Source organism: Saccopteryx bilineata, chromosome 5, assembly GCF_036850765.1.
Source record: "Saccopteryx bilineata isolate mSacBil1 chromosome 5, mSacBil1_pri_phased_curated, whole genome shotgun sequence".
NCBI classification, from domain to species: domain Eukaryota; kingdom Metazoa; phylum Chordata; class Mammalia; order Chiroptera; family Emballonuridae; genus Saccopteryx; species Saccopteryx bilineata.
The window spans coordinates 178,263,739-178,276,866 of record NC_089494.1 but is presented as its reverse complement, the minus strand read 5'-3'; the positions used below and the strand labels follow the sequence as shown (position 1 = coordinate 178,276,866).

General features: G+C 38.8%; 1 protein-coding gene and 1 non-coding gene across 2 annotated transcripts in view; one reads left to right on the top strand and one right to left on the bottom strand.

Moving 5' to 3' along the window:
- The window catches only part of MANBA (mannosidase beta), a 165,258-nt gene that overhangs the window by 56,611 nt on the left and 95,519 nt on the right, over positions 1-13,128 (bottom strand). Inside the window, exons 10-11 of the mRNA XM_066280789.1 lie at positions 12,156-12,242; positions 6,371-6,538 (exon numbers count right to left, since the gene is read on the bottom strand). Coding sequence (XP_066136886.1) covers positions 6,371-6,538; positions 12,156-12,242 — 255 coding nt within the window. The remainder of the gene's footprint in view (positions 1-6,370; positions 6,539-12,155; positions 12,243-13,128) is intronic.
- Positions 4,894-5,018, top strand: LOC136307251 (small nucleolar RNA SNORA38). The gene has a single exon (XR_010725911.1). It is a non-coding gene; the product is annotated as a small nucleolar RNA SNORA38 (small nucleolar RNA).

Here is a 13,128-nt window from a genome sequence, read left to right as displayed (position 1 = left end):
TTTTCTGTATTGATGTTTGTTTCTATTTTGTTCATTTATTTTGTACTTTAGATTCCATATATAAGTAAAATGATATGGAATTTGTCTTTCCCTGTCTGACTTATTTCACTTAGCATGATACCCTCTAGGTCTATCCATGTTGCATAAATAGCAAGGTTTCACTTTTATAGTTGAGTAATATTCCACTGTATGTATATACCACCTTACCTTTATCCATTACCTACCAATGGACACTTAGGCTGCTTTCATTTCTTGGCTATTGTAAATAGTGCTTCATTAAACATGGAAGCGCATCGTCTTTTTGAATTAGTGTTTTAGGTTTCTTTGAATAAATATCCAGAAACGGAATTTCTGGGTTCTTGTTTATCTCTTGTTATATAGCCTTTGTTTTAAGTCCATTTTTTTCTGATATATGTATTGCCACCCCAGCTTTTGTCTCATTTTCATTTGCATGAAATATCTTTTTCCATCCCTTTTCTGTGTGTCTTTCTATGTGAAGTGGGTCTCTTGTAGACAGCATATAACTGGGTCTTGTTGTTTTATCCATTCAGCCAGCCTATGTTTGTGTGTGTGTGTGTGCGTGACAGAGACTGAGACAGAGAAGGACAGATTGGGACAGACAAGAAGGGAGAGAGATGAAAAGCATCAATTCCTCATTGTGACACCTTAGTTTAATTCACTGATTGCTTTCTCATATGTGCCTTAACCATGGGGCTACAGCAGACAGAGTGAGCCCTTGCTCAAGCCAGCAACCTTGGGCTCAAGTTGGTGAGCCTTGCTCAAACCAGATGAGCCTGCGGTCAAGCTGGTGACCTTGGGGTTTCGAACTTGGCTCCTCTGTGTCCCAGTCCGATGCTCTATTCACTGCACCACTGCCTGGTCAGATCACCCTATGTTTTTGATTGGAGCATTTAATCTATTTACATTTAAAGTAATTATTGATAGGCATGTAGTTTTTGCCATTTTATTATTCATATGTTGATCTTTACTTCTTCTCTTTCCCCCTCCTTTTTCAAGACCCTTTAACAAGTCTTACAATACTAGCTTGGCAGTGATAAACTTTTTTAGTTTTTTCTTGTCTGGGAAGTTCTTTATCTATCCTTGGATGCTAAATGATAGCTTTGCTGGTTAAGAGAAATCTTGGTTGTAGGTCCTTACTTGTCAATACTTTAGATATTTCATGCCAATCCTTTCTGGCCTGCAAATCCTCTGTTGAGAAATCAGCTGACAGTCTTATGCAGTATGGAACTGCTTTTTGCTTGCTGCTTTTAAAATTCTCTGTCTTTAACCTTTGCCATTTTAACTATGATGCATCTTAATATGGACCTCTTTGAGCTCTCTTTTGGAGACTCTCTATGTTTTTGGACTTGTATGTCTTTTCCCTTTGCCAAGTTAGGGATGTTTTCTGTAAATATTTCTTCAAATACATTCTCAATTCCTTGCGCTTTCTCTTTTCTTCTAATAGTAACCCTATGATGCGAATGTTGGTATGTTTAATTTTTTTTTATTTATTCATTTTCCTTTTCACTGTTCTGATTGAGTGCATTCTGCTACCTTCTCCTACAAATCTCAAATTCAATCCTCTGCTTCATCTCATCTACTGTTGACTCCCTCAAGTGTATTCTTGATTTCAGTTATTGTATTATTCATTTCAGACTGGTTCTTCTTTACTGTTTCTATCTCTATTTTTAAGTTTCCCATCTTTTTGTTAAAGTCCTCACTGAGACCATCCATTCTTCCCCTAAGTTCACTGAGCATCCTTATAACCAGTGTTTTGAACTCTGCATTTCGTAGATTGCTTATCTCCATTCTACTTAGTTCTTTCTCTGGGGATTTCTCCCGTTTCCTCATTTGGAGTATTTTCTTTGTGCTCCCATTTTGGCTGCCTCTCTGTATTTTTTCTGTGTATTGGGTACATCTGCTACATCTCCTGGTCTTGACAGAGTGGCCTTATGTAGTAGGTATCCTGTGGGACCCAGTGGTGCAGTCTCCCTGGTAACCTGATCTGGGTGCTTCAGGTTTGTCTCTTGCATGGGTTGTATGCGCCCTCCAGTTGTAGTTAAGCCTAATGTCCACGGGCACATAAATGAAAAGGATTGATTGGTTGTAAGAAATGGTTATAACTATAGAAGAGGAACTGTTGTTCAGGGGCTACCTCCACAAACCAGAATTTGCTTTAGCTAGGCTATTGTGCCCCAAGTTCGCCCTCTGGGTATGACATTTGTGGAGGTGTTTGGGTTGTGCTCTCGTGTGATCTGAAGTTGGCCACCAGGGGTGTTGGTTTGAGATCTTTTTGTAGGGATGCTGGTGCAGGCCAAGGTCAGCTGCTGCCTGTGCCGAGTCCCAGGCCATTTTACATGAGATCATTTATCTGTAAGTGTTTGCCACCTGTGCTGGGCTTGTAAGTGCCTGGGGAAGACTAAACTTCTAACCAAGGCCATCTGCCACTGGTGCTAGACTTTGAACCATTTAGCCAAAAGTATGGGGTACACCAAGGCCAATCACTGCAAAAGGTTTGTGAACCTTTGAGAGATTTTAGGAAAGTCTGCATCACAAGCCAAAACTAACTGTTTGTATGGAAAAGGTGCTGAAAGCAGCCTGTGTGGGTCCCAAGTTGGGTACAGTAAGGGCTCAGGGAATCACCAGGATGAAGTGAACAGTGTAAGCCAGGTTGATAGAAACCCAGACTTGGATGACATCAGAGAACAGGAGATGAGAGAGATACTCCAGATCTTTCCCCTTCAAATTTCAACAAATTGAACAACTATAATGTAGTGAATAAACCCCAGCGGGGCTCGCAAGTGTGCCTGAAAGATCCATGCACTAAATGGACTAAAGGGGGCATGGTGAAAAGGGAATAAAAAGGGGGGTAAAAGATGAAACACAATTGTGATGGGTTTTGGAGAGGAGAGGAGACAAACCCAGAGTGACTTTTTTTTTTCTCTACTGCACTATGGGGAGGAGGGAAGCTTGGGCTCTCTGGATTTTGTCTGAGGGGTATGAAGAGGGAAATTTGGAGTGACTGGGTCTCCTTCTGTAGGGAGAATTGGAGAGCTAGAGGGGCAAAGGGTGAGATAAACCAAGGCAGACAGACCGCAGGGTCACAGCCGATGTTCTTGCGATCAGCCTGTAGCCCGCACTTGGCAGAGACAGAGAAAGCTGAAGTGTGGCCCCTCAGCCTCCCAGATCCCGCCTCCCTCATCTTGTGGTACTGAAAGTGACAGACACAACCCACAGCTAGTTCTCCAGAGCTGCTCTCTCCCCTGAAGAACAGAAGTGTTCCATGTCTAGTCCCCAGGTCTCTTGAGATGTGGAAAGGAGCTCAGAAAGCCTGAGATCACCATTTCTAAAGCCTTAAAGCAGGAAATCTAAAGTGGTAAAGCCTTCTCAAGAGGCCCCACCCACCAACGCAACTGGGACCCCACCTACATCATTGCCACAGCAACATCTTCGCATACAGTCCAGAAACTTCACAGACAAAAGTTGTAATACAGTGACACCAACAGGAAGAAACTTCTTGACACCAAAATTTACTTTTTATTTCCTTTTCCCCTCCTTTCTTTTAATTCTTTTTTTCTTATTTTTTCTCTTTTTCATTTTTGAGTTTCATTTTTACTAAATTTTTATATTTTTATTCTTATATTTCTGTAGGTGTTTCTTTTTTATTTTTCTGTTTGCTTTCAATCTTTTTTCCTGTGGTTTTTTTTTCTTTACTTATAACCGAGGCATTACTATATATGGGAACCTGCTGCATTTTTTACACTAATAAGTGAACTATCAGAAAGAGAAATTAAGACAATTCTATTTATAATTGCATCAAAAGGAATAAAATATCTTGAAATAAATTTAACCAAGGAGTTGAAAGACCTGTAAACTAAAAACTATAAGACATTGATAACAGACATTGAAGATACATATAAATGAAAAGATATTCCATACTCATTAACTGAAAAAGTTAATAGTGTTTAACAAACCATTCTACCTAAAGCAATCTAATGATTCAATTCAATTTCTATCAAAATGTCAATGGTATTTTTCAGCCTGACCAGGCGGAAGCACAATGGATAGAGTGTCAGACTGGACAGAGAGGACCCAGGTTTGAAACCCTGAGGTCACCACCTTGAGCACAGGCTCATCTGGTTTGATAAAGGCTCACCAGCTTGAGCCCAAGGTCACTGGCTTGAGCAAAGCATCACTCTGTCTGCTATAGCATAGCCCTCTGGTGAAGGCACATATGAGAAAACAATCAATGAACAACTAAGGTGCTACAACAAAGAATTGATGCTTCTCATCTCTCTCCCTTCCTGTCTGTCTGTCCCTATCTGTCCCTCTGTCTCTCTCTGGCCGTCACAAAAAAAGGTATTTTTCAGAAAAATAGAATGAACACTCCAAAAATTTATATGTAACCACAAAAGACTCTGAATAATAAAATTAATTCTGAGAAAGAAGAACAAAGCTTAAGGCATCACACATCCTGACTTCAAACTATATTACCAAGCTATAGTAATTTAAACAGTATGGCACTGGCATAAAAATAAACTTGTAAGTCAATACAGCAGAATAGAGAACCCAGAAATAAACCCACATATATATGACCAATTAATTTACAACTAAGGAACCAACAATATGCAATGGGGAAAGAACAACATCTTCAATAAATGGTGTTGGGAAAACTGGACAGTCAATGTCTTACAGTGAAACTTTTAAATTCTAGATAAAATGTTATGTTACCAGAAAACATAAACATCCATAGTTCCAGGATAAGTTGTAAACCCAAACTGGATAATAACCATAGGAGAAATTAAATATATGGGGAGAAATGTATGCCCCCCCAAAGGCACTGGGCCCAGACTATTTTATAGGTGAATCTGTCTTAGTAAAATTGATCATCTCTATTTTATTTAAATTGTTCCTATGCATTTATCTTTGGACATAAGAATTGGAATCAAAGAAATGTGAATTTAGATAAGTTTGGCCAGCTTGCTCCCTGCATGCTCAAGATCAACCATCACACATAGAATAAATAAGTAAATAAATAGATAGTTTGTATGCATTTTTTAAAGCCTCCTAATTTATTCTGGGAAGTGAGTACAAACATACATACACATACAAAATGTTACAATCTGGGTTCTATGGGCCAAATCTATCTTGCCAATAATTATGTATAAATAACATTTTAAATGCTAAATATAAATGTTACGAGACCCAACATCCATTCTCCTATAACCACAGACCTCTCTTCTCTTTTTGTGAGCCTCATCTATTCTTCTTCACTCAACTTTTTAAAACAAATTTGACTTCTCTAGGCATTTGAATTTACAGTTCTTACCAATTTCACTTGTGAATATGAAGTTTTTAATTCTCATTAAAATATTAGCAAATCAAATATGGCATAGAGTAGAAGAAGAAAGCATTATTAACTATATAAAGCTTATATACTAGGACCAAGTTATTTACCATTAGAAAATTAATTCAACAAATACAAGGTAACGGAAAATGATTTGACTTTAGGTGATGGGTATACAACAAAATCAACAGTTCAAATGCTTTAGAAATGTTCACCTGAAACCTATGTATTCTTACTGACTAATGTCACCATTAAATTTAATCTTCTATATAAAAATTAAAAAGAAAAACAACTAAATTCTGTTGTGTTTTTTTGTTTGTTTTTTAAGAGAGAGATACAGAGAGACAAACAGGAAAGGAGAGAGATAATAAGCATAAACTTGTAGTTCTGTCACGAGTCATTCATTGTTTTCTCACATGTGCTCGGATGGGGGATGGGGAGTAGGGCGCTGCAGCCGAGCCACTGACCCCTTGCTCAAGTCAGCAACTTTAAACTTCAAGCCAATGACCATGCGGTCATGTCTATAATCCAAAACTGAAGACTGCAATCCCGTGCTCAAGCTGGTGAGCCCGTGCACAAGCCGGTGACCTCAGGGTTTCAAACCAGGGTCCTCAGCATCCCAGGTCAGTGCTCTACCCACTGCGCCACCACCTGGTCAGGTTTTATTATCTTAATGTCACCTTTAAAAAAAAAAGTGGTAGATCAATATATCATCAAATATAGAGATTCACAACTTTTGGGAATCCATGGATAGTCTCCAAAGTGTCTGTGACAACCTGCAATTGTAAGCACAATATTGTTACATGTGTGGTGAGTTCTACAGACAGGTTAATTCTTAAAGAAGGTCAAAACCCATGACTCCTTTCACAGGCTGCATCATTACAATGGACTGCTCCTCATTAAAGCGATATTGTTAAAGGTTGCCCTAAAATAAAGGGCATAAAAATATACTATACTAATATTCAAACTGTTCTATTTCTAAAACAGGCTCTTAAATTCTACTGCATAAAAGCTATCACTTACTGCCAAGACGACCTCTCGGATGTTTTTCACGTACAGTTCCACATAATCCCTGATGTAGGTGTGCAGGTCTCTCCGGTCTATGCTATACCAGTTCCTCATCAGTGCTGCTTCATTTTCATTGTTTCCACTCCATATGATGATGGAGGGATGAGATTTCAGTCTCCTGATCTAAAATTTAAGAGAACATAAAACAATTTTCAAATGCTCAACATAAAAAAATCTCAGAGCTATAATATTTATAAAATTACAGCTACTGAATTTCTGTACATAAATTATTATTATGTTCCAGTAAACTCTTCAGAAAATGGCTAGTAAACTTACCTGTAGGGATACATTTTAAGAAATCTCTGAGATTCTTTTTATCTAGATTTTACAAACATCAATAAGATAGGGTTCCTTGGCTCTGGCCGGTTGGCTCAGTGGTAGAGCGTCAGCCCACTGTATAGAAGTCCTGGGTTCGATTCCTGGCCGGGGCACACAGGAGAAGTGACCAACTGCCTCTCCACCCCTGCCCCTCTCCTTCCTCTCTATGTCTCTCTTCCCCTCCCACAGCCAAGGCTCCACTGGAGCAAAGCTGGCCCAGCTGCTGAGGATGGCTGCATGGCCTCTGCCTCAGACACTAGAATGAATGGCTTTGGTTGCAATGGAGCAATGCCCCAGATGGGCAGAGCATCACCCCCTGGTGGGCATGCCGGGTGAATCCCAGTCAGGCCATGCGGGAGTCTGTCTCTCTGCCTCCCTGCTTCTCACTTCAAGAAAAAGAAAGAAAAAAGAAAGATAGGTTTTCTCTTCTCTGCTGTATAAAAACTGAAGAAAATATAATCCCTTCTTTAAACAACAACAAAAAAGAAATCAATCTTATCGTTATCCTATCCAATTCACCACAACAATCTTCTAAAAATACAGAATGCAGAAGATGTTACATTACAGGGTGAGCTGTCACAGCACCAGTTGAGCTTTGTGCAAACAAAGAAACAAATGAGACAGAGCAAATACTTTGGCTGAAAGATGTATCGAGGTTCCCGCAGTCTCCAACAAGGTAAAAAATCATAAGCACTAGAGGGGATTTTACAAAGCAAGAGAGTATCAGAGATACTGTGGAAGTTAAAGACAGATATATAAAATATTTTAAAGAAAAAAGATTAAGACATCAAGAAGATATCTCCTGAAATCAGTATCAGTGTCATGTCCTAAGAAATCAACTAAGGCTAAGTAAGTTACTGAATCTATCTAAACACTGCCAACCTTAAGAATTGACATCTGTATGACATGGGCTTACTGTGGGCCAGCCCTAGATAATGGAGAAAGGATCCAGTTCTTCTAACACCCTGGGAGATGTACCCCAACTGAAGAGGGCAATTAAATCTTTGAGGACAACGGAGTGAGTCAGTGGTCAAAAGAAATTCTTCTGGAACTTAATTTACAGCTGCTCTTTCACTGTAATGGATGATTACAGGGATGGAGCCCAGTGGTCTCCAAGATGCTAAGTAATTCATACATGACATAGAGATGCATTAAAGATGTATTAAAGCGATATATCTCATTTTTTAAAATCCTGCATTTTTATAAACCAGCCTCAGAAACAGTATTCCCTTTATTTGCCCCTATATATGTCCAGGTAAGTGAGGGCTGCTACCAACGGTAACTGGCATGTTTGTGGTGCTGATGAAAACACAAATACACACACAGAAGAGGCAAGAAGCTTCAGTGACTCTGTGACACCCTGAAGACTGACCTAGAATTTTATGGTAAACTTTATTTTTAAATGTTAACAAAATGCTGTATAAAACGCTCTTTTTTTTAATTTTTTTAATGGGGTGACATCAATAAATCAGGATACATATATTCAAAGATAACAAGTCCAGGTTATCTTGTTCAATTATGTTGCATACCCATCACCCAAAGTCAGATTGTCCTCTGTCACCTTCTATCTTGTTTTCTTTGTGCCCCTCCCCCTCCCCCTTTCCCTCTCCCATTCCCCCCTCCCCCTCGTAACCACCATACTCTTATCAATGTCTCTTAGTTTCACTTTTATGTCCCACCTACGTATGGAATAATGCAGTTCCTGGTTTTTTCTGATTTACTTATTTCACTTCGTATCATGTTATCAAGATCCTACCATTTTGCTGTAAATGTTCCGATGTCATCATTTCTTATGGCTGAGTAGTATTCCATAGTGTATATGTGCCACATCTTCTTTATCCAGTGATCTATTAAAGGGCTTTTTGGTTGTTTCCATGTCCTGGCCACTGGGAACAATGCTGCAATAAACATGGAGCTGCATGTGTCTTTACGTATCAATGTTTCTGAGTTTTGGGGGTATATACCTAGTAGAGGGATTGCTGGGTCATAAGGTAGTTCTATTTGCAGTTTTTTGAGGAACCACCATACTTTCTTCCATAATGGTTGTACTACTTTACATTCCCACCAACAGTGGATGAGGGTTCCTTTTTCTCCACAGCCTCTCCAACATTTGCTATTACCTGTCTTGCTAATAATAGCTAATCGAACAGGTGTGAGGTGGTATCTCATTGCCGTTTTGATTTGCATTTCTCTAATAGCTAAAGAAGATGAGCATCTTTTCATATATCTGTTGGCCATTTGTATTTCTTCCTGGGAGAAGTGTCTGTTCATATCCTCTTCCCATTTTTTTATTGGATTGTTTGTTTGTTTGTTGTTGAGTTTTATGAGTTCTTTGTATATTTTGGATATTAGGCCCTTATCTGAGCTGTTGTTTGAAAATATCATTTTCCATTTAGTTGGCTTTCTGTTTATTTTGCTATCAGTTTCTCTTGCTGAGCAAAAACTTCTTAGTCTGATGTAGTCCCATTCATTAATTTTTGCCTTCACTTCTCTTGCCTGTGGAGTCAAATTCATAAAATGCTCTTTAAAACCCAGGTCCATGAGTTGAGTACCTATGTCTTCTTCTATGTACTTAATTGTTTCAGGTCTTATGTTTAGATCTTTGATCCATTTTGAGTTAATTTTTGTACAGGGGGAGAGACTGTAGTCCAGTTTCATTCTTTTGCATGTGGCTTTCCAGTTTTCCCAGCACCATTTATTGAAGAGGCTTTCTTTTCTCCATTGTGTGTTGTTGGCCCCTTTATCAAAAATTATTTGACTATATATATGTGGTTTTATTTCTGGGTTTTCTATTCTGTTCCATTGGTCTGAGTGTCTATTTTCCTGCCAATACCATGCTGTTTGATTGTCGTGGCCCTATAATATAGTTTGAAGTCAGGTATTGTAATGCCCCCAGCTTCATTCTTTTTCTTTAGGATTGCTTTGGCTATTCGGGGTTTTTTATAGTTCCATATAAATCTGATGATTTTTTGCTCTATTTCTTTAAAAAACGTCATTGGAAGTTTGATGGGAATTGCATTAAATTTGTATATTGCTTTGGGTAATATAGCCATCTTGATTATATTTATTCTTCCTAGCCAAGAACAAGGTATATTCTTCCATCTCATTATATCTTTTTCGATTTCCCTTAACAATGGTTTATAGTTTTCATTATATAAGTCCTTTACATTCTTTGTTATGTTTATTCCTAAGTATTTTATTTTTTTTGTTGCAGTCGTGAAGGGGATTATTCTTTTGAGTTCGTTCTCAATTGTTTCATTGTTGGCATATAGAAAGGCTACTGACTTCTGTATGTTAATTTTGTATCCTGCGACCTTACTGTATTGGCTTATTGTTTCTAGTAGTCTTTTTGTGGATTCTTTGGGGTTTTCGATGTATAGGATCATATCATCTGCAAAAAGTGATACCTTTACTTCTCCTTTTCCAATATGGATGCCCTTTATTTCTTTGTCTTGTCTGATTGCTCTGGCTAGAACCTCTAGTACCACATTAAATAAGAGTGGAGAGAGTGGACAACCCTGTCTTGTTCCTGATTTAAGGGGGAAAGCTTTCAGTTTAGTGCCATTTAATATGATGTTAGCTGATGGTTTATCATATATGGCCTTTATCATGTTGAGATATTTTCCTTCTATACCCATTTTGTTGAGAGTCTTAAACATAAAATTGTGTTGTATTTTATCAAAAGCCTTTTCTGCATCTATTGATAAGATCATGTGGTTTTTGTTCTTTGTTTTGTTGATATAGTGTATTACGTTAACCGTTTTACGTATGTTGAACCATCCTTGAGATTCTGGGATGAATCCCACTTGATCATGATGTATTATTTTTTTAATATAAAACGCTCTCTTTTTGATAACACATAAAAGAACTGAAGGCACGTAGATATCGTATTTTAATTATTTGTATGAAAGACATAACTGAAATGTTTGAAACCTGCATAACTATAATTAACACTTGAAAAGTTATTCATTCATCCATCCATCCATCCGTGGCGAATAATCCAGCCAGGGAGGGGGACGCAGAGGGGAACAGGCCCTGGCCTCGGGGAGATGGCAACCTTGCAGGGGTGACACCACCTAAACAAAGAATTCAAAGTGTGATGTAGGCCATAGGGCAATGGCCTCGTGTAGATGTGCAGCGTTAGAAAGGCTTTCCCAGAGAAAGCCGTGCTCACTGTCCGAGGGGCCAGAAGAGAATGAGTGAGGAGGGCCTCACAAGGGAAGGTGACGCGGACGGTGTTCCAGGGCACCCAGCGCGGCAGAGATGGTGCTTAGCACGAGGAGGTGGTGCTGGGTGAGGTGGAGAGGCAGGCAGAGACAGGAGAGGGCCAGCTGAGGGTCTTGACCTTTATCTGGAAGGCTTTGAGTAAGGAATGATTCAACTTTTTAAATCATTTTTTAAAATAAAATACAAAAAAAGAAAAATTATGGCATAGTAATTGTAAGGCAATCAGTCTGTAACCACCACCCAGATCAAGAAAAAAAACTTTACCAATGACCCTAGAAGCCCTCAGGGCCCCTTCCCAATGCAGTCCTTTTCTGCTTCCAAAACAACTGCTATCTGGAGTGTTACGGTAATCTCTTCCTTGCATTTCTTTTGATTTTTCACACAAATACACCTCACTATAATTATAATCTCAATTACTGTATAAATACACTTCATGGATTTCAATCCACTGACATTCTTATCCTTATTGAACCTCTGATTGCCCCAGTTTTGGTTGGTCAGAGTCTTGTCAAAGTTCCTTTGGCATATCTTTGACAGCTTCCTTGGTATCTGTGTGTCAAAATATCCCAGGGTTGTCTAGTATATTTTCTGTCCCAAACCTAAAATCAGTTTCTCAAGAAGACCTTCTCTTAATGGAAAATAGTACTTCAATATAAGGATGCTCAGTATTACTAGGTTGTTCATTGTTTCTAGGCCTTTCCAGTGAATGGAACTAGGACAGAATCACTCCTTTGCATTTACAGATCTGTAAATATAAATATGAGTGTGTGTGTGAGGAATGCAAAAGCAATCGGGGAATCAAGAATCACTTTAAATTTTTCACAAGAAATTCAGACTAGCAATGTCAATTTTTGAAAATAGCAGGACAAGCAAGTTTAGAGAAGGTAATACAGTATAAATTTGGTTTGGACATGATACATTTGGGATGCCTATTAAATCTCCAAGTGGAGGCACGGAATTGGCAGCTGGATTTAAGAATCAGGAATGCAGCACTGAAGTCAGGGCTGGGGATAAACCTGAGAGTCGTAAGACGGTAAAGCCTCGAGACTGGGAGGAGTGTCCCAGGAAGTCAATTACCTGTGATTTTTCATGGGATTTAGTAAAGAAAACAACAAAAAGAAGCATGGAGAGATTTAATAAGAGGGAAAACTAAAACGTAAGTCTTTTCCTTCTTCTTGGAATGGTGATAACGTACCTGGTAAGCAACTTCTGTTCTCACTGAATCTATGAAGTCTCGATCGGTTGGATATAGGGCACAGGCAAACATAAAATCCTGCCATACCTAGCAAATCAAGTAAAAGGCAATAAAGCACTTCTGTCGATTTTATCACACAAAAAGAAATTCTTCACTCTGAATTCTGGAGATTATCTTTCATGCAAATGAAAACCCAGGTTTGCCTGATGAGTGTGAGCACTTGCACACTACCAGGTGCGAGGCCCTGGGAAAAGCACTCAGGGACCCCGTGACTTTCCAGAAATGCACGTAACTGGAGGGAAACCAGACAAGAGGAAATGTTAGGGAGGCAGGAAAGAATTCAAATAAGGAAATAGTGAATGTGTTGAGAGGAATATAAAATTTAAAATAAAGCTTCCCCTCAACAGCCCCTCCTCACTCCTAATTCAGTCTAATTTTCACTGGGAATTTGGTATTGAGAGATGGACCAGACTGTTAAGAAACAGACATTGTTTATAAAGGAACTAAGTTTTCATAGCCAAAAAAATTGACTACCTGGACATTTCCGTACTGACACTACAGAGGCTCACTCCTAAGGAGGCTGTCATGGAACATGGCCCCAAATCAGTCACTTTGAGTCGGAACCTAGATTCCACCACTGCCCGACTGTGTGAAAGTGGACAAGTTATTTCATCTCTGTGCGTGCAAGTTTCCTTATTGTACAATGGGGATACAGAACAATAACCACCCCAGAGAATAAGCATGAAGATGAAATAAAATAGATGCAAAGCACTGAGAACGAAGCCTGGCACTCGATAAATATTATAAAATATTGTAATATGACCATTAGCATTATCAACATTATTATAATTCCCACTCTTCTATGGAGATCTTTATATTTTAAAACTGTAACACTAGAACTAAAAATATATTTCCTATGCTTAACCCTCACTAATGCAAAACAGGTTGAAAGTGCTTAATAACAGTATAAAGC